This window comes from Lutzomyia longipalpis, chromosome 2, assembly GCF_024334085.1.
Source record: "Lutzomyia longipalpis isolate SR_M1_2022 chromosome 2, ASM2433408v1".
Taxonomy (NCBI): domain Eukaryota; kingdom Metazoa; phylum Arthropoda; class Insecta; order Diptera; family Psychodidae; genus Lutzomyia; species Lutzomyia longipalpis.
In genome coordinates, this window is record NC_074708.1 from 8,911,206 (window position 1) to 8,933,634 (window position 22,429).

Sequence of the window (22,429 nt, forward strand, 5' to 3'; positions counted from 1 at the left end):
TGTCAATTTAGTAAATCTTTATTACCTACTCAAGATATTAATTTTATTGTTTTCTCGAACAATGGTCAAAACATTAGATTTTGGGCATTTATGCGTTGAAATTGTATTAAAATGATTTAATTTTTTGAATGATAAACTGATGGTTTATTAATTAAAATTAATTCATATTTAATTCCCAAAATATATTTTTTTTGGATTGTCCAAGGAGATTGTTCCGAATAATAGAGTTTGAATTAAACTTTATCATATTTTAATAAATAGGATCATTTATGTTTGGAATTTCAAGAATAATTCAAGTTACTCTTTGCTGCACATGTCTCATTAATTTTTTTTTCAATTCAAAAATATTTTTTAAAGAGTTCGTATTCATTAAAAATTCCAAAAATATTCACTTCGAAATTATTTTTCAGTGATATAAGTACTTAATGTTTAAGAATTTTGGGACTTTTTATGTATCAGCGAAAAAAACAAGACTGAATCACCTTGTTTTAGTAAGAAAATCCCACTGAAATAAATTTTTGTGGCACATTGCACAATTTGGTAGAGATGACAAATTCAGGAGGAATGATTAGATATCGCGTAAAATAATCTAAATTGAATTCCTAAAAATAATCCACATTAACACCAAATTGCTAATCGAAAACCCATTTAGCTCTAACTCTAAACCTTTTAGAAGTTCAAGTATTTATGTTGCTCAATTTCCTTTAAGATATTTCCAATTTTTCATCAGTACGGGGAGTTGTGGGAGTAAATAAAATAAAGGTAGGTACGCCTGTAATGTGCGTGTGAAAAGTGATAAAAGATGACGATGAATGCGAGAGGATCGCGTGGAAATTCCGATGGACTGCGATAATGAAAAACATGTTGATCTCTTTGCCGATTATTTCCCAACACAGAGAAAAGGCTGCGCACTGTGGTACGGAGTTTTCGAAAATTTCTTACCCAATACACGAAAAAGATGAGTAAATTCAACTTGGGGATAATTTTAGAATTGCGTTCAGTTCATCCATTTTGAATGGTGGTGAATGTGAGAGGAAATTGAGGAGAAACTGAACCATTTCATTTTCAGATTTTTCCGAGATCAGACATTTTTTACTTCTTTGTCTCATTTTTTCATCTTAATCAAAAACTTTTCCTTTTCGGTTAAAGTTAATAGAGGATTTTTGAATTTGTGATAAAACATGGAAAATTTTAATATTTCTGTGAATTTTAACAAAATTTTCTATTCAATAAGAAAATTTCCTTGAAAATTGCTAATCTATTGTAAATACAAGGACCATGTGAGTTTTCTCATCTCAGCTACAACTTCATTTTAGTTCGGACTTAATGAATCTATTCGTCAGTGAGTGTAAAAGAGTTCAGTTGCGAATTGTGCGATCATCACACACAAGAAGAATGCAAAGATTTGTGAAAGCTTAGCCTTTTTCATTTTTCCTTTGCATTTCAGTGAATAATTTTCCTTTTGAAGAACAGTGTCCTTTCATGGTGAAATAAAACCTGAAAAGTGTGTTCCAAAAGTGGAAAAAAAGTGTTGATATGAAGAAGAAAAACTTTGGGAAAACGTGCAATTGATTTAGCATTAATCTCGTTGCAACACAACTACTGAAGCATTTCTATTTTTTTGCCAAAATATAAACATTTCAGAGGAGGATTAATGAAGACATTTTGCAATATATTTTAACATGATGAATTCCAAAAGTTTCGAACAAAGTCTCAGAGATATTAATGGGGATAAATCTAAGTGTTTTATGTGTGTATATGAAAATATGTTTATAGATTTGTGATTCATATACATGAAAATGGTGTGGTATGTGCTTATGATGTAAATTGTTGCTATGTATTTTAAGTGTGTGTTAAAAACAGGAAAATCCATTCCAAGTGGAAAATATGCTACAATCTTCATCATCCCACTTCTTATTCTAAAATTCATATTTTCGCGTGATCTTCAGCACTAAATTGCTCGTATGGGAAAACAAAGTAAAAAGATCATTGATCTATATTTTCAATCGCACCTTCTCCCTTTCAATTTGCATGAATTTCTCAAGAAGATCCCAACAAAATCATCCTTGTTAAATTTTGAAAAGAAAAGGTAAATTAGAAAAGTCTAAAAGCTTTTCCTTCTCATTTTTTTTCTAACGAGTTTTATATAAATACAACACGCCAGACAGGAGGATTTCTTTCTCAATAAAATTCCAATGAGCATTCTAATTTTATATACCGCCCATCAAAAATAGTTTGGAGACGCTGACAGAATAAATCATCAAAATTTTCATCCTCTTCATTTTTCCGCCTCCCTCCCTCGCACTCTCGTTATTTATTTGCATTTAATATTAAAATTAAAAGAAAAAACTCCAATGTGGTGAATGTTTGAGGCGTTATAGAGAATTCTGTGGTTTTCCAATAAAACTTCACTCCTTTTCCGTGAAAAACAAATCATCATCAGCTGTAGGATTCATTCATTTCTGCTTTTCTTCAAAATACATAAAACTAAAGAAATTCCTCTCTCTCACACATTTATATACGAAAACATACGAAAAGTAGAGCATCGTAATTTATGTGAAAACAAAAGGAACGTAGATTATTTACACGCCATCACATTGGATTCTCTTGAATGTACATAAAGTTTCCACTTATGGGGGAAAAATTTTGCCATGCATTTTCCCAAATAATTGAGGATAATTGCTGTTTTTTTTTTAAAGGAAAATGAAAGAATTTTGAAGCAATATCATAAACCCGTTGAATATATTGTAACTTTTTAAATTTTGAAGTTGTTCTTGTATGATTTGATTGGTAACATTTTTTTTAATCATTCTTTGGCATTATTCATTTGCTGAATGAAATACATAATTACACATGAATTGATAGTTTTAAAATATACTTTTACATTACTTATCATCTTTGATATTAAGCCAAATTATTTCTTTGTTCCATTATTTATTTTCGGGTCTGTCAATATGTATAAAAGAATATCTGGCGGAAATCCTGTAGGAAATTTTTATACAAATGTTTTTCTACGTCTTTACCTGGGAAATCAAGAGGACGTAAACATAGATATAAGTTCAAATCATTCATTTGAGTATTCTATTTCGACACAATGAACTCAGAAGTGAGAGAAAACATTTTAATTTCATTAATTTTTAAAATATTTCTGCTCATTTCCTACTCTTCCTGCTTTTTAGGGATTATTCTAATATACATACATTGTTCACACGTCATATCCTTCCTTGATTGAGAACATTTTTACTTGAAATGCTAAAGAACTCTTAATAGTAGATGGAGACGCCTGGTTATTATTCAAAGTACCAATTCAATTTAATTCAAAATAAGCTACGTAAAGTTAAATGAGTAAATAAATAAAATTAAATACGATTAAATAAATAAATAAAAAGCTTTTATAAGATCTTTAAGAAAGATTTATTTTTAAATTACGCATAATTTCAATTTTCTTCTTATATTTGACAAATTGAGCAATCTTATACAAATTCCTCTGTGCCCCCTTACATTCTTCTTTCAAAATGATTAATGAAAACGTTAATCAACTACGTCCACAGGCATCTAAATACCTACGCATTTTGAAACATTTTCGCGTGTGCCTTTATGTAAACTTTATTGTCATCAATAAAAAAAGAAGCATGGCAAAAAGCTCCTAGTTTTTCCAAACAATTAAAAAAGCCTACACTTTTTTTTTGCTTCTTCATTCATGCCACCGAAATAGTCAGACAAAATGCATGCGTGGACGATTGGAAAATTTTATGGGGGTTGGAAGGGAGAATGAAAAATGTGTGTGGCTTATTAAAACACACTCGGCTTGAGGAAAAAAACTGAACTTTAATATCGCAAAATTGGAAAGAGGAGAGTGGCGAAATGGTGGAATTGAGAGTCGCGCAAATCTGAAGGAGGCAATATAAATAAATGTTGGAGGAGATGTTTACATTATGAAATGCCTTGTTATATTGTAAATATGTGTGTAAAATTGTAATTAACAGCTGGGATGATCAAGATTATATTTTTTTTTTCACTTCATCTTTCTTGTGTTTCGTCTTCCGTGAAAAAATGCCATAATATACAAAACTTATTGTATACATTTTCCGGCTAAATTCTTCCTGCGGTTTACCATTTAAACAGTGTAATATATTTTTTCTATCTCCTCTAAATGCTCCACACGCGATCTAACAGAAGGAGAATAAATGTAAATCGAACCTGTGCACAAAAGCAAAAAAAAGTAGGTAAATAAATTAGAGAAAGAGGAAAAGGTGCAAAAAGTGAAAGAATTATGACGGAACCATTTGAAATGTGGACAAGAAAAAATGAATTTACGACAAGGACTTTAGAGCTTTCGTCGATGCTTTTGTAGTGAGAAAGAATTAAAAACAAAACGTGCCGAAAATGATGTTCACAGGAGCTCATGGGCGCCGAAGAGCTGCCAATGGTCAAGGAAGTAGCAGCCAGCGCCAGAGAAATTCCCGCAATGTTAATCCTGATGTGAGTCTTCCACCTTTCTTAAGGAATTTCATAAAAAATGGAATTTAAATGAATTTTAATTTAATTTTTAATCAACAGGCTCGCCACAGAAACGCCATGAGTTCATCATCATCAGCTTCCAGTGGTTACTACACAGATAGCCACAAGTCTGGCTTATCCAGTGGCTTCTATCGCAATGATCTCGACTACGGAAGCAACTTTTCACTGATACCAAAATCCCGTGCAAGGAACATCTCAAAGCGTCGCGGTGCGATAAAACATCAACGGACGCATGAGTCAAATGGCCACAAGTTTGTGGCAAAGTTTTTCCGGCAACCAACTTTCTGTGCCTTCTGCAAGGAATTTCTCTGGGGATTCGGCAAGCAAGGATATCAGTGTATTAGTGAGTTTTTTCATCCTTTTAATTTTCCGAAATTAAAGAATTTTATTAATGATTTAATTACTTTTCAGCGTGCCAGACAGCAGTGCATAAGAAATGTCATGACAAATTATTAGGAACATGTTCCGAATCTAGTTTTAATTCTGAAAGTACAATTGTGAGTATATTTTCACTTAAAATTAATAATTTATTTAAAGAGAAAATACGAGAATATTTAAAACTCGAAGCTTGTGAGGTTTAAACTATAAAAAAAGATTTTTTTCTTACGACAAGAATTCTAATATTAATCAATTGGGAAGATCATTTGATTCTGAATTGAATTTAAGAAAATAGGCCTAATAATCTACTAATTTTCTTTCAGTATCTTCGGGAGAGATTTAAAATTGATCTTCCACATCGTTTTAAGGCCTATACCTTTATGTCACCCACATTTTGTGATCACTGTGGATCACTCCTCTACGGACTTTTTAGGCAAGGGCTTAAATGCGAAGGTGAGTGTCTCTATTATATATCCTTTAAATCCTTAAGAATATTAAAATTTTTCAAAACGCAGAGAGTGAGAAGATACTCCCCACATTGGAATGAGAAAATGTGGGGAAAATGGGGATGGGTTTGTGTATTGAATAAGACGAAAAAAATTTTCTGGCTTCTGCTTTCCAAAAATATCCATGAGAGCAAGGGGGAAGAAACATACATAGTATGTATATAATTTATTACGTTGCTATATACAATAGCTGTACGTACATATAGGCGTAATTTATTAATTACACCGATTCATAACATTTTGTTAATTTAAGGAATATTAATTGGTGTATTTTCTGACACTCAAGGCAAATGCAAGTGATTTACTATTTTATTAAAATTTATTGTATAGGCCAGATGATCAATAAGGCTTATAAACAATTCTGCAATGTCTCTTGCGGGTACAATGAAGAATAATGTGAGAGCCTCTCTTAAGATATGATGCAGTTCATCTCTCGTCTATTTTTCTCTCTTACTGCGAACCCACTCTTGCTTTTCTCTAATTTACAACGATTCATTCTAATGATGTCCCATCGTACGGCTTTTCCCCAAAATTATTCACTTCTCATTTCATCTGGTGTATGATTTGGTATTGTGCCAACATCATTCACACTCTAAGCAGCTTCTTTTTGGGACCTTTTTCACCAATGCTTGGCTCCTCTATTCAAATTCAATAGATTGAGGTAATAATTTTTCCGTACCTACTAATAAATTGTTCTATGTGTACATATGTGCTGATGAAGCCCAAATGGAGGAATTTCTCATCTTTTAAAAGGCATTTCTCACTGCATTTAATTGCCCAGCTGCTTGCCACATAAATAAAATGTCGTCTAGGGAATATTTATGAGAATAATTTGAGGGGGTTTGTTTAATTTAATAAATATTTTCGGAAAATACTTTTAATTGTGATTCGTGCATTAATTGGTTCCCATACATTTATTACATTGCTAATTTGCTTTCAACGCTTTTTGACTAACAAGACGACGTCAAATAAATATTCCCAACGACGCAACATTGTCTCTATATTGATTTATTTAATCAGAGGTACAATTAAAATTAATAAAGTAGACGAAGATTTTTAGGAATCACTTTAGCACAAGATTTGTTACTTATCAGCGTAATTAGTAGAACGGTCGATTTTCACGTAAATAACCCCAGGTTCGAATAATGCAACCATAAGAGTGTTTTACTTTTTTCATTTTATTTTATAGGATAAAAAAGAAAGATATTCTTCTATGTTAAATTGAAAAGCCGATTCATTTTTACCGTGCTTTTTTATCAGGTCAAAGTGTTTCTCCTCATGATTAATGTGATTATTTTGATTATTTAAAAATAAAAAGAATCACAGCTAAAAAGTAAGCCCCATTAATTTTACAATTGCCTCATTGTTTAAATTTTATAGTGTCTAAAAGCGCTCAAAATAAAGCTTTCTCGCGAGCAATTTGCAAAGTTCCTTCACCTCTGGCGACATCATTTTCGTCAAATACCCTTTTCTGGCTCTCACTCCTCGCCATAATTCTCGTAAATTAATTAAAATTTTGTATGCAAATGAGAGTCATATGATTTCTTTTGAATATTAATAACCATGTTAATTGCGAATCTTTTTTGCAAATTATTCATTCCTGTCCTTCTTATATCATAACATTTTTTTTATATATCTTCCGTATAATGTCAAGTTTATTTCTCACCCACCCAACATTCTTATATACAAAACACAAGCTCTCTACTGCTGGGACGGTATTTTATCCTCTATGTCAGTGCTTTGGAGATAGACACAATTTTGACGTCAGAAATGAATGTTTAAAAATACAGAATTCACCATTCACATAAACATTCACTCAATAAACTTCTGCAAAATTGTTCCTTTCGCTACGTATAAATATTTTTGGTTAGAAGAAGATAATTTAGCTGCTTGATCCACTTTCAATTTTCAATTGGAATTCTCACCTCTTTGTAGCCTCACACACAGCAGGTAATTTTGTGGCAGTTTCGGTACTAGAATTTACCACAGAAGCAAATAAATTTTATTCTTTTTTTTTTCTTTCTAAAGATACAATTAGTCGGTCGTTTAAAAAATATAATACGCCGAGCTTTTCATTGCTTCTTGAATTTTATTTGCTTTTCACTTTCTCAATGGATCGAGTTTATCTTATTCGGCTATTTAACTGAGGTCATTGGTTGTTTACGGAAAAATTTGCTAAAATTGGTTTTATTTTTCGCAATAAAATTGCCTTTCCTTTTAAAATGAATTAAGCTGGCCTTACTTTCTTAATTCTAGTAATATTTCTCAGCAAAATTTTCCATAATTAATTTTTTTTTATCAGCATCAAGCTATCTTTATGATCTTAATTTAGACTTCAAGCAGAACTGCTTGGCCGATTCTAATAATTCAAATAAATTAGCTAAATGAAATTAGAAGCATTTTACCTTTCAGAACACATTTCTGAATTTTTACAATGACTCATTTGTGTAACAAAAGCTCTAACAAAGCGTAAAACTGGTAGAAGATTTTTGGCATATTTTACATGAAATCTTCAATTGTCTTCTTCCCACAACTTCCCTCGCAAATTCACATTTTGGCAAAATAAGAAAATTCATAATCAGCAAGAAAATTTTTAGAAAGATGTATATAATTCTAAAGGTAAAAGATGAATTTGCGTCGTTAGGAAGACTTTCTTTCATACCATCGATAGATGAAGAATGATTTCTTTGGGACGACACCACAGCGATTGCGACAAATAAGTTATTAATAAGTGGGAGAGGATAGGTATAATGTGAATTTGACTAAATATCTTTCCGGATCGTGTATTTGTATGGGGCTAATAGATGTGGAATATAAATTTAATTTATGACCGGTGGGATGATAAAAAACGCGAGTAATGAAAAATTTTCTCTTAATGATCTCCTCGGAGCGCTTTTTCCCCATCCCCGTGCGATGTGGGAAAAACGCGAACACGCGATATTTCATTCGCACACGTTTACGAATGAGGAAAATGGCAAAAAGATCATCACATAGAATTTTCACTCATTTGTGTGCGATTTCTTTCATCTCACTCACCACCGTTGTGGCTCAATGCGATCGAGAGGCTCGACCAGTGAGATAGAAAATATTTTCTATGAGGCACATTCAGACTTTTCACAGCATTTTCCTCCTTTTCAATTTCCTTGTGGCCTCAGTCGTAGAAAATACGCGAAAAGCTCCGGTTGATATTTATTTTTCACGCATTTCTGTGCGGGGAAATTTCTTTCTCAGTCTCATTGAATTTGCGGGGGATCCTTTGAAGTTTTTCCGTTTGGTTTTTCATATCTAAGAAGATTACAATAACAGGATTAAAGATCGATTAAAAGTGAAAACTCAAAGTAGATTTTTGAAGAAAAAAAAGTTGAAAAGGAAGCCTTAATGTAAAAGTGAAGAAATAGGACTACAAGGATCAAAAGAAAAGTTTAAAAAAAGAAGAAAATTCAGGAATAAAAAAAGTAAAAGAAAATAGTCATTACTTTGCGCACTTAAAAGAAAATTCAAGTGATAAAATCATTCTTAATTCAATTTAATAAGAAAAAGGGAAGAAAGTTAATCGTGAAGCTATTATCTCATCAGCTGTTGCCGTAAATCATCACCTTTTAATCGAATGGACATAATGTTCTAAATTTGTGCTTAAATTTTCAACTAATACATATATTTTGATCGGGTGCCAATAAGTCGCGATCCGTAAGCGTCAATTGGATGTATTTTGAGAAACATTTTCTAGTGAGAAGGAGAAAAAGATAAAAAGGAGGAAAAGCATTTGCAAAAATAAATCTCTCAAATACACAAAAACCCCCCTTTATTGTGATATCTCTGTCGTACACCAGCCCGAAGAATTTTCGTGAAGAAGAAAAGAATTTTCTATACGTCTGTGTGACGAACATTTGATGAAAAATCTCAAGTTGGACCTTGAACTATACCATCATGAAGTGATTCATTGTGAGGGAAAAAGTGTTCAAAGGAAGAACGTGTGAAGTGAGAAAATCGCACAATGCCGTACTATTCGGATTTATCGTACTACTACGGAGCCGGTCCACCGCTCCTTAATCCCTACATCAATCCACCACCCTATGCTTCATTTGCGGGATACACGAGGGCACTCACGGGGACCTATGGAAGTCCTACATTGCCCTCCAGTAGGACAGCTTATTCATCAAGTCGCTACACACCGATGTTGTCGACAATCAGCGAGGCGCCCTATATTAGCTCAAGGCGCCCCATTTCATCCCTCACACGAACATCCCCCAAAGTTTCAATGCACATCTCACCGAAGTACATCGCACCTCGTCCCATTCCCATCAATACAGCCGATATTGATGTCTCAGCATCAAGGTACAAGAGGAATGTGACCCAGAAGGATGCTGTTGTAGAGCCCCCAGCGAAGACATCGAAAGATCCCGTTGGTGATATGGATGATCAATCGCCGTATATGCCACGATGCGATCAAGATGATGATTGTGAGGTGAAAAAGCCAATTAAGAGGGACAGAACAGTTGTGAGGATATCAACGATGCGTGCAAAAAGTGGGCGAAAATCCCCAAAAATCGCTAAAGAGGAACCACATAAGCCAATTATGAAACCACTTGAAATACCGCCTGCAACACCCACGGAAACGCCACCGCTCAAGAAGACATGGCGCGACAATATTGGCGTTGAACTCTCACCTAAACCCAAGGATGCCCCAAAGAAGTCACCCGGAGAGCGTCTTCTCGAGCGACATCTCATAAAGCACGAAGAGCAACGAGAACAATCCCCCGAAATTCCCGCCAAGGTGCCTGATTTCTTTACATTTGATTGCATCCCCGATGGAGCTAGATTGGAAGAACGACGTCCCAGTTTTCACGATATCTGCCAGGATATCTCATCGGATAAACTCGAAACTGTGGATGACTTGAATGCCGGGGAACTGCGTCGAAAAGCATCCTTGATGGACCAGGAGGAGATCTTTGTGAATAAGGTGACTAAATCCGCTTCTGGAACACTTCATTGCATCCTCGAGAGGCATTTGGAGGATGCACCTGAATCATCGGTGAAGAAACACAAAACAAAGGTGAAGCACAAAATTACCTGTTCGGTGGGAATTGATGAACCAACAGTGAGCAATATTAGGCCAATTGTGGTGAGTGAGGAAGAGGATGAAGGGCAGAATTCAACACCGATTAAGGTGAAGAAAAAACTAAATGCCGTGGTGGAGCATGTTGAGGAGCACGTAGTGAAGCTGCCGAAGAAAAAGACAAAGAAACCGATTCAGGAGAAAGAGCAAAAGGTTCAAAAGGAGCATAAGGAGCAAAAGGAGCAGAAACAGAAGGTGAAGCAAGATGAAGAGCATCAGGATGATATCTGGAGTGGTATGAGGGAGACTGTGTACTACAACAGAAGACGACAGGAGCAAATTGCACGACAGGTAGCAATGCTGAAGGCATTCCATGAGGAAGCTGAGGAGAAGATGTGTGCTGAAATAATTCCGCAAGAGACTCCGCAGTGTGTTGTTGTGGAAAAGAGGCCCATTGTGGTGCAATGTGATGAAAAGAGTGCATCTATTTTAGCACCTGTTGCTTCGCAGCGTGACCGCCGTGAAAATTCGGTGAAGGTTTCTAAACCAAGTCAAAGTGAATCCGCTGACGCAAAGGTACACTCATCGGCCAACAATGGGGCCGCTACGACGGCATCGGGGTGGCAGAAGCAAAATGTTGTTGCGCCGCAGAGTGGTAAGAAAACATTGTTGACGAAAAGCAGTGATAATCAGAAAACACTTTCTACATCTGCGGATAACGTGGATGGGGTAAAAATACCGCAGGAAAAAGAATGTGAAAAATTAACGATGCGCGCATCACTAAAAATACCCAATGGGCCCCAAGCCAAGTCACCTGAGGTCTCCCAAAACAAGAAACACTACGCCAAGATCACTGATCGTGTGGAGAAAGGCTCCGCCGCAGTGGAAGACGCTGTGCCGCTAAAGGTGAAAAAATCTCCTCCTCTTGGCTCCAACAAAGCATCCGACACCAAGACACCTACTACGAGTACCGAAAAATCTGCAAGAAAGAATGCCCGTAAAGTGCATGCACCTACCAATGAGGAAGTTCCACCACATGTCTCAAATGATTCCACCACTGCGTCGCCTACCAGAGAGGCCAATACCTCAGAAATTGTGACGCCACATGCAGTGGGGGAGGCACTCTCAATGGCAAAATCAGCGATCGTCAGCGAGATCAATTTGAATGATCACGAAGAGATCGCCACATGCAACAGTATCGCAGACGAGGAGGTGAATATTTTTAAATCACATTCTGGCAACATCTCAAAGTTCCCAACATTCACCAATTTAAATGAATTATCACTCGACTGCGATCAGTCGGAGAAATCGATGGCTATAGAAGTTGACGGTGATCGGGTTTGTCTGGGAACCAGTAAAATTGTGGATACCCCAACGACCAGTGCTCCACAAAATGGAGGAGCCCCAAGTGAAACAACAGACACCAAGAGTGATGAAAAAAGTGCAAAAACACCCGCGGAGACCCCTGCGGAGGTGTTAGATGTTGCAGATGAAGTGAAGAAGCCCCAAATGAAGTTGGTGAAGAAGAAAAAGATTGTAATTAAGAAAGTGCTTGTTAAGAGGAGTCCAAAGAGTAAAGAGGAGAGATTGATAGAGCGAGAAATTGGTGAGCAAGTAGAAGAAAAAACGGATGAAAAAGCCGAAAATAGCGAAATTGTAGAAAATTCCACATCAACTGAACCCATTTTGCCAACAAATTCACCTTCAGCAAAAGGAGTTTTCATGGAATCCAAGACGCAATACAAAAAAGATGACGAGGGAGAAGCCAGAAGCCTCAAGGGGCACAGAAATAAGACGCGCGAGAAGAAAGGTGGTGGTTTCAATCCGCAGAAGTGCATGAAATTCAGCCCACAGGAACATAAGATAAAATGCTATGAGGTGGATGAGAAGGCACCCAGGGTGCTCTACGCCACCCCACGTCCCCTGCAGAAGAAGAAGAAACCCATTGACTACTACTCCAGCGATGAGAGCATCACAGACGATGAGAGCAATAGCGATGGAAGCACACAGAGTCCCAGTTCGGATGATGAATTCTTCGATTGTCCCTCCCCGCCAGATCATATGCTGAATCTCTATGCGGCCAAGGATGTCCGAATGAGCACCGGCAGCAATGATTCGGGCTTTGAAGGTGGCACCGCACCATCCAGCCCCAAACAGATGTTTGGTAAGAACAAAACTTCCCATTCCGCTTGCATCATCCCCCCAAAGTTGAATCATTTATTGTATATAGCTGCCTTAGAATGGCGATCAAGGGCACGTTTCGTAATACAGATTCTGGGCAAAAATAGTTAATCAATGTGCAGAAAGATAAGCTCTGAAAGATCGGCACGTGCCTTATGATTGTCTATATTTAAAAAATAAATACGTTGGAGAAAGTTTTGCAAATCACAAGTAAATACGCATTAAAATAAATTTACACTCAAATCACAAATAACAAAAATTTAATTGATTGATAGTAAATGTAATAAATATAAGCAGGGCGCTTAGACCTCAAATATGCAATTAAATAATTGATTTCAACCAAAAGAAAAATATAAAAGAGCTTTTTCTTTATTTTTCTAAAATTAATTACTTATGGGAGCACCTATCATAATTTCTTTATCTTGATTTTTCACCAAACAACAATCCCTCAATATTCAACCAAAAATTAAAATTAAATTTGAAACCTGCAAAATATTAGTTTTGATAAATTAAATAATCCAATCCTTGAGATTTTAATGATCTTGGAATGAAAATTCACGAAAATCCCATCAATCATGTCAACTTCAGACGCTTTTTTCACTCATCCATGCTAATGTGTCGATTGAATGTGCCAAAATTCAGCAAAATTCTGATTAATTTTAATTTATATTTGGAATAATTTCACCTCCAGCACATTTGTCATGCCAATTTTGTAAATTGCAAATAAGAGGATTGCCTGGCGAGGAGCAATTTTCTAGTTAAAATTGCTGAAAATAAATACTCAATGAGCGGTTCAAAAAAGCGAAATTAAATGGCGTTATAGAGAATTATTTACTCACAAAATATTCGATTTGGCAAATGATCGATGATTGCCGTGTAGTTGACCTTTAGATGTTCGCGGGGGATGGCGCATATGCACTTCCCTGGCACTTTGATAAATAAAACGCATTGAATGCTTCTCATGTGGTTCGCGGGCAAAGCGAAAGGGAATTTGGAATTTGTTTTTAGAAGAAAATATATGTATGTAGCACATCTCTCTGGGTTTGGGAGGGACGAATGCGAAGAAAGGGGGAGGAGTGCATAAGAAATTTTAACAGTTGGAAAATAAATTTATTAAATTTACTTGGATAGACAGCTTTTTGAGCAATTTTGTCATCTGAATCTCTTATAATGTTTCTAATTAAGCAATAAATTTAATTTCATCTTCATTCAACGTAATTCGAACTTTAATGATATTCATGCTGGCTTTCATGCTTACTTAATAGTTGCTGACATATTTATTGCACTTCAACTCCACTATATATTTTCAAATCAACAGGGTGGCGCATATATCTTTTAATGATCATATTTTAGATAGATGACTTTCCATATACTGTTGATTGCCTTGCCGAATAGTTAGAATGTTATAATAGAGAATTTCTGATAGGAATTTATTGGACAGCCGAGATGGTTCTATTTATTTTATACTCAATCTAATTATTTTTTTTTTTAGTTCTTTACTTGATATTAATTTTCATTAATCTTTCAGCAACACTATAATGATTCTAACTTAACAATATTCTAGATTCTGTAATTGTTTCAATGCGTAAGAATGCGATTTCTTGTGCAACTTTAAGGACATTATCTCTCATGGATTTTCAATTAAATGCTGAATTTTATCACATTTGATGTCTTCGATGCCTTAAAATTGTCTCTCACTCTCTGCGTTATATCTTTCAACTGACTATATACTTTTATTATATCTTTTAGCATTTTTTTTTTAAATAAAAATAAGCTATGTATCTTCTTTTCTTTTTTTTTCTCTTTCTTGGCGCACAATGACGTGCAAAAATTATATATACACAGACTGTGATGTGAATTGTCACAAAAAATGTGAAAAATTAACTGCGAATTTGTGTGGTGTTAATCAAAAATTAATTGTGGAAGCTCTAGCATCAGTTCGACGAGGTATTTGATATCATTTGATTTTAATTTTTGATAGTTTTTCTTCTAAATCAACCAAAAGATTAATTGAAACTCGCCTTAGGAGGGATATTTTTATCTTTTGTAAAAAAAGAATAAACATTTTTAAGGATATTTTATTTAGACGATTTAAGGTACCTACCAACTTACATTTTGTGTTTTGCACATCATAGAATTATATATTGTGATGATGAAAATTTATTTGATGGCGTGGGTGGGTTATGTGAACGGTGGCATAATCTATTAATAACATCAGACGAATGTTTACATTTTAATATGAAAATACCGTCACTTTTTGCACACCTCAGCACTCACTCAATTACACGATGAATAGTCCATCAAGTCAGGAGATTTTACTTTTGAGAAAATAAATTGAGGCGAGTTGGAAAATGGCTTGAAAAAAAGTTTTCCTCACCTGTTATCTCTCTTCGTCAGGGGTTCACGAGGCACGAGACTCTCCCAGCACGCCTCCAAGTCACAATCCAGCATTTAAAATTGATTCAACTCATGATTCCGATGATTTAGGTGAATACCAAACAAAGAATTTTATTCTTACTTTCTTTTTTTTTAGAACCTCCCACCTCGCTCACAATGAAAGCTCAATCCCTTTTTGAATTTTCTTTTTCATTTCTTCTTCTTTTATTGCTTTTCTATCAACAACTTTTTTTCTGTGATTTGGTAATTTTCTATAAATGTTTTTCTCTCTCTACAATATGTTAGATGTTTTATTCTACTTCTTCTTTTTTATGTACATTACATTTTCTTGAGAATGCAAAAAGACATATGGAATAATAATGCGAAAGAAATTGTATGTAATATAGCGAAAGTAAAAGCGCCCGAAAAAGCAGAGAGTGGGAGACAAATTTATTTTGCTAAAACTGAATATTTTGCATGTGGTTTTCATTGTTTATGACATGCTATTTTAGAAAATTTTTCTCTCTATATTTTCTGAAGACTAAATTACCTCTCTTCAATGGTTGTTTTTCTTCTTCTAAAATACTTACATACCGCTCTTCGCTAAAGCTAAAATGCATTTAATTTCTCATTGAATATTTCACAGAGTGAGCCAACTGAAGTTGCCATAAATTTTAAGCGAGAAATTTTAGATTTGTTGTTTGAAATTTATTTATCAAGACGATTTACTGTATAGCGTTGATTTTGGGTGAAAGAGAAGAAAAGGTGTGAACGGTAAAAAAATTTTGAGAAAAAATAGAATATTGTTATGTATGTACCAGGCGTCTCCATTTAAATTTGTAGCTTAACCCATTTACTACGGTTCATGGAATCTCTGTTCTATTCAGTTTTTAAACTCTCAGAAAAAGTTGTTCTTGACCACCAAAATGCATCAATTAATAGCTCTTAAAAAAATTTATTATGTAGACGTCAAAATTGATACTTATGCCACAAAAATCGTTTATTTCTTTGACTAAATTGAGTATAAATAATAATTAAAATCTTACCGACATTTTAAGATAAAAAATCACAGTTATATTTTTTTTTCTCTTTAGAATCTATATTTTCATACAAAAGTTTCAGCTAAGTTTCCTATTAAAAATAACATTCAGCGGCCTTGTCAGAGGTTTTTTTCTTGCTCCATTTCTGAACTTTTTTTTAGAAAGTCTGCATAACTTGACTATTAGACATACAGACGTCTAAAGGTGGATGAATTGTAACAAAGAAAGATTGCTAAATTTGGTAATGTTATTACGAGAGCGCATGATAAATCTCGTAATCATGCGATCTGTGTAGTACTACCTTTGTACATAATAAAAGTTGTGAAATAGTGATGCGATTTAGAACTCAGATCACGAGAAAGCAGTTTAAACTGCAACAATATAGCAGTGATTGTATAGTAGCTTACTATCTTATGTGAGCTATGCGGTCATGATTAGCATTCTTACATGAGAGAAGCGTAGTTAAGAAAGAAAATGTAACAAATAAAATATTTACAAGAATACGAGTCTGACTAATTAAATCAACGAATCACTCTCTTGCATAGCTTTATAGTCAAATCGTAGAAGATGAGACTCTCTTCATTTATTTAGGACTTAATCACAATCAACAATTAATAATTCTGCAAGACATTTTTGGAGTTTAATTTGCATTCCATTTTTTTTTCTCGTTTTCACTTCAATTGGCTCACGCTGTATTTGTATTACCTTGTATATCACCTCGAAAATAGAAGTGAATTTGATTGAAAACCATTTGTCTCAGCTATTTGCTTTGTAGTTCTTTTCTTCTCTGTAAAAGATTGCACTCTCACAAAATTTTCTCTTACGATCATTGATTGACGTGGATTATGTAAAGAGCAAAATCCTTAATCATTTTTACTTTTACTGTATGCAATAAACAAAATCTCACGTGATGAAATTTCAACTGTTAATATTGATTTGCTATTTTTGTTTTGATTTGATTTTTTTCTAATTTCGTTGCAAATAAACAAATTGTGGTGCAGAAACATCCTATACGTATGGGCAGTATCAGCGTTCTGGACGAATAACAGCACCTGCCACATCAATTCCGCGCTTCCGGAAATACGCCGTGGAGGACTTTCACTTTTTGGCTGTGCTTGGGAAAGGAAGTTTCGGCAAGGTGAGGAAATAAAAAGAAAAACATAAGATTCTAAAAATTTTCCTCATTTTTTTTTTCTAAGCTTTCGACCTTCATTTGAACAGTTTTCTTAGGTCAACTTAACAGAGAAATTAATTTTAAAATTTATAAATTTGGCTTAATTTATTCAGAACATTTTTTTTAGGAAAAAATGCTTCAATTATTTTATTCTTTGTCAAAGTTACCTGATGAGGTACTTATGAAGATGATAGTCGAGAGCTCAACAAAATTAAACATTAAAATTAATTCTTAAAAATTAAATAGAATCGATTATTTAAAGCTTTCTTCCGTTTTCTCTAAATCAGCAGAAAACGCATTTTATAGATAAAATATGCAGACAAATAAAAGAAAATGCCTTCTTTTAGGTACTCTTGGCTGAATTGAGAAACACAGAATTCTACTACGCGATAAAGTGTCTAAAGAAGGATGTGGTGCTGGAGGATGATGATGTGGAGTGCACACTGATTGAGAGGAAGGTCCTTGCATTGGGCACAAAACATCCCTACCTGTGTCATCTCTTCTGTACATTTCAAACCGAGGTAATAATCTCAATTCCGGCATAATGTGTTTCTTGCACTCCCCCAGACACACGCGATGCACGTCGTGTGTCGGACAGGAAATACAAATGAATTATTTAGATATTTTTGGGTCCCCCAACTGCACACTGTAGCTCATCGTTAATTGTTTGATGAGTATAATTAGTGTGATTTAATGATTGAGCAAAATTCAAACCGAGAGAGTGACCGTGGTCTAGATGCAACCAGATTGTTGCATCGAATCATCAACTGATTGATATTGGCGGTATACAGAAGCTCACTACTTTTGCGCATCTTTGCATTTGATGCTTTTCCAATAAAACACGCCACGTTATCCCCGCAACATTTCTCTCACGGTGAGAATGCATCAAAAATTTATTGTTGCTTTTTGAAGCAGAAAGGAGTTTATTCGTTTTTTTTATGGGGAAATCCTCATTCGCGAAAAATTAAGCAATGTGACATCAAAAAAAAAAGTACAAAAATTTGCCAAAGAGACTTCTTATTTTACACTGATTTCTAAATTTCAAAATTTCCCAACGTTAAGATATTTAGGCAAAATAGTTGAACTAGAATTTTTATTAACAATTCTAAAAAAAATATTCTTTAAAACTTTGAAAAGAAATTAACGAAAAACTTTAACTTATTAGCCCCTCTGTGAATGCGCGAAAAGCACAAAATCTACTAAATTGCCTAATTTATGGCAACTAACTTTTTCCTCCTCGCAGAGTCACTTATTCTTCGTCATGGAGTACCTGAATGGAGGTGATCTTATGTTTCACATCCAACAGAGCGGGAGATTTCCCGAAGTAAGGGCACGTTTCTATGCGGCCGAAATTATTTCTGGACTTAAATTCCTTCACAAGAAGGGCATAATTTACAGGTGATGAAAAAATTAATTAATTACATTTTTTAAGTTTGTTTTATCTAATTAAAAAAATATATTTTTCCTCTCAGAGATCTGAAATTAGACAACGTATTGTTAGACTTTGATGGGCATGTTCGTATCGCGGATTTTGGAATGTGCAAATTGCAAATTTATCTCGATCGGACGGCTGATAGCTTCTGCGGCACTCCGGATTACATGGCACCTGAAATCATAAAGGTAAATTAATTTTTTTTTGTTTTACTATTTAATGAAAATTTGATATTCTGTTTGTTCTGCGGGACATTACTGTAATTTCAATAAGAGAACTTTTTCAAATCATAAAAATTCCTCAAAACACTGACTGAAAGAGATTAGAGATTAGGCATTATAGTGTGTAAAAATACTATCACCTAATTAATAATATTTGAAAATAATCCAATATTAATTATCCACTAACCTCTGACCTCTCTCTCTTCTCTCTGTAGGGTCAAAAATACAATCAAGCTGTCGATTGGTGGTCTTTCGGCGTTCTCATGTACGAAATGCTCATCGGTCAGTCACCATTCAGTGGTTGCGATGAGGATGAACTGTTTTGGTCAATTTGCAATGAAGTTCCATGGATTCCTGGTTATATATCCAAAGAAGGTCACAACATTCTCAAAGCTGTAAGAAAGATAAATAGCTCACAATTAATTTCTTACACCTTGTGCGTTGTGTCTAATTAATTAATCTATTTGTTTTTTCATTCTCTTACAAACCTCCTCCCCCTTTAGCTCCTAGAGAAAGATGCCAGTATCAGATTAGGATCAAATTTCTGTCCCTTGGGTGAAATAGTCGATCATCCGTTTTTTGCATACATCAACTGGGATAAGTTGGAGAAACGCGAATTGGAGCCACCGTTCAAACCTCACGTGGTGAGTTTTCTCATTTATTTATTACTATTCGAAATAAAATTGTTTATTAACCCTCTGTGTGCCATGTGCAAAAAATAAATAAAAACAAAATTTAATTTTCGGGTCTTTCATAGACCACACATGGCGTACGATGGGTTAAATTGTTTTAATTTTCCTAATAATTAATTAATAAAATTTATTCTCCTTGTAGCGACATCCCCTGGATACGCAATACTTTGATAAGACTTTCACGAAGGAACGCGTGAGGTTGACACCGATCGACAAGGAGATTCTCCGATCGATGGCCCAAGATCAATTCCAAGGATTCTCATACACCAATCCAAATGCAACACTCAATTAGTTTTCTTTTTTTATTTAGTAAATCTCCCAACAATAAAAAAAATATTAAAGTGAATAACACAGGAATAAAAATGGAGAAAAAAGAGAAATATTTCATTTTGTGATCAGTATGTAATTTTTTTTTTCATAGAGATTAATGAACTATATGAGAGAAGTTTTCTTGTCTTGCTTCGCGCGTAAAGAGCCCCAACAAGTGCTAATCATGCGGAATAAGAAGTTCTAACTGTGAGGAACATTTAAAATCGACAAATTTTCTATTATTCCCACAATTAAATCTTTTTCTTCTACATTGCTTTGCACGCCGTATCCATGATAGTGATTATTATTTTTTCTTTTCTTTATTCTCTCGAGTGAATTATGGTGATGGCTCTATGCACAAAACTCTTGTTTTTTTCTGCGTTTGCTTCGTATAAACAGTATCTACATATTGATGTTATTATTTACAGGCGAAACATCTAATTGTGGTGTGGAGAATTATGCTATAGAAAAGAATATAAAGAATCAAATAAAAAAAAACTAAATGGTACGAGAGAGAAAAAAAATCGTGAAATAATTATAACCATATAAAAACCTTTTTGTACAATTTCAAAGCAAAAGTCTTGTATTATAAGGAAACTTTTGGAACAAGTAAACAAGCAAGAAAAGATGAAAACAAATAAAGTACATTTAAGTGAAATAAAATGTAATAAATTGTAATTAGGCATAAAGAGGCAATATGTGAATTTAATTGCTCTATCGGATTTCTTTTGGCTTTTTTTATTTAAACTAAATTCTTCCACTTGAGACTCTTTTATGGGGGGCACATATACGTCGGACACTGTAGACGAAAATTGACCGTGAAAAGACAGTTAAGAATACATAAAGTGTTGGAAAAATCTTCATCTTCATTCTTTCACATTTAACTCTTTTCGCGGAGGTTCATTTTATTATAATTTATATTGCTTTTAAAATCTTTTCGTCTATTTCAATAAAAGGTAAGCAAATACTTAAAATATATTATATTTTTTAATAAAATAACGTACTTCTTTTTTTATTTTAGTTTTAGTTTCCCTAATAAAAAAAATCACAGCTCGAAGATTTAAAAAGAAATATATGTGGCTCTTGCAAGAGTAAAAACAATTCCATATTTTAATTCCTTCGTGCCTCGTAAACTTCTTATTTCTCACGAAATTAATCATAACATATTGTCGTGAAGAAGTGCATTGTACCAGCATGTTTTCTCATAACGTGTACGAGTTTGATTAAATTGAAGATTCCCGCAAATGTTTCGTAACTTCCTCTCGGTGCAAAAGTCCCATTTTCACAAGAAGTTATCTTATTTGAGTTTTGCTATCAAATTGCATTGTAAATAAATTAATTGAAGCGAGGAGAATTATTTATCAGGTTCTGATAACGCGCATTCACCTCCTCTTTTCGAATCAATTCGCAACACACCAGGTGAATGTGAAGTACAAAATATTCAAGATAATTTTAATACCCATCATGTATTCTCGTTTCAATTTTTGCAGGTGAAGCATAGAAAAGTCATAAAACTGTTGTAAATGAAATTTAAAAAAAAATCAATTGAAGCACTAACAAAAGATTTGATCAAAATCCATTGAGCTGAATCTGAGAAAAAAGCATTATAATTTTTTTTTTAAAAATTAAAAAGTTTATAGCTGAAGTAAAAAAATTCAACATGGCTGAAAGCGAGAATTGTCAGTTTGACATATAAAATTAGAAAATTTTTAAAAATATCCGTTAAATGCTCCATGTTCTTTATTAAAAAAAAATTCTCCGTTTGAATGAATAAATAGAGCAACAAATTCTTTTTTAACAAGTCTCTAAGCCATTAAAGTCCAGTATTTTGCGAATCTTCCCTACCTTCGTACTCAATACAATCCGCAAAGTCTCTTTTATGTATAAAGCTCCTCTCTGTCTAATATTAATTGCTTCAATTGTGAATTTTGTGATGTTATAAAGTGCGGTGACACGATTCTTTGGGCCTGGACAACAAGAATGGAAGAGAAAAAAAAGAGTACGAGATTCACGATAAGATCGCAGGGGACGGACAGAAAGGCAATTGATATCCCAAAGCGAATGCTTGGAGGAAGTACGAGGAGAAAACTCAAAAGGCATTCCATATAAAAGAGTACATTGTTCCATCTTCTTTGATATAACTCCTCTTTATATGGTGAGATGAGGCATTTCCAGCCGCCACCCAAAAGTGAAACATATAAGTGAGGCCCCCAATATAATTTTTATGATGACTCTCATGAACACAAAATAATCTCTCGTGGACTCAAAGTAATTCTCTTTCACACACTTGTGTACATAATATTTTTATATTTATAAAAATGTACAACGTAGTGTTGGTCTATAAGTTTTTAAATTTTAAGAATTTTTTCTTTTGGCCGGTATTTAAGTCTAAGAAATCTTTAATTTTTTAGACCACTTACATTTAAGATTATGAAAGAAATGGTTTGATATTTAACCAGTTCTTTCTTGTGGAAAGAATTGGGTCTTAGCTAGGTCTATAAGTACTTACTTGGAAATAAAGTTTAAAGCGAACAAAGCATTAA

General features: G+C 34.1%; 1 protein-coding gene across 7 annotated transcripts; it reads left to right on the forward strand.

The window, feature by feature from the left end:
- Positions 1-1,339: 1,339 nt before the first annotated feature.
- Positions 1,340-20,606, forward strand: LOC129788938 (putative protein kinase C delta type homolog). Of its 7 annotated transcripts, none has more exons than XM_055825420.1 (14): positions 1,340-1,802; positions 4,177-4,482; positions 4,561-4,864; positions 4,933-5,018; positions 5,223-5,352; positions 14,488-14,589; positions 15,040-15,129; positions 17,060-17,196; positions 17,580-17,753; positions 18,476-18,630; positions 18,705-18,852; positions 19,101-19,280; positions 19,389-19,529; positions 19,720-20,606. In XM_055825420.1, exons 2-14 carry the CDS (start codon positions 4,387-4,389, stop codon positions 19,867-19,869), a joined length of 1,893 nt encoding a protein of 630 aa, XP_055681395.1. In that variant the 5' UTR covers positions 1,340-1,802; positions 4,177-4,386; the 3' UTR covers positions 19,870-20,606. The 7 variants fall into 7 exon arrangements, with proteins under 7 accessions (XP_055681395.1, XP_055681396.1, XP_055681398.1 ...); XM_055825421.1 differs by having other exon boundaries at positions 1,347-1,807; XM_055825423.1 differs by lacking the exons at positions 1,340-1,802; positions 14,488-14,589 and having other exon boundaries at positions 4,140-4,482.
- Positions 20,607-22,429: the final 1,823 nt, after the last annotated feature.

Bases quoted from the DNA above. Each gene is read 5' to 3' on its own strand.
- LOC129788938 (XM_055825416.1), top strand. From the start codon at position 9,400: ATGCCGTACTATTCGGATTTATCGTACTACTACGGAGCCGGTCCACCG. The intron at 17,754-18,475 runs GTAATAATCTCA...TCCTCCTCGCAG, and splicing joins TCTGTACATTTCAAACCGAG to AGTCACTTATTCTTCGTCAT. The intron at 19,281-19,388 runs GTAAGAAAGATA...CTCCCCCTTTAG, and splicing joins GTCACAACATTCTCAAAGCT to CTCCTAGAGAAAGATGCCAG.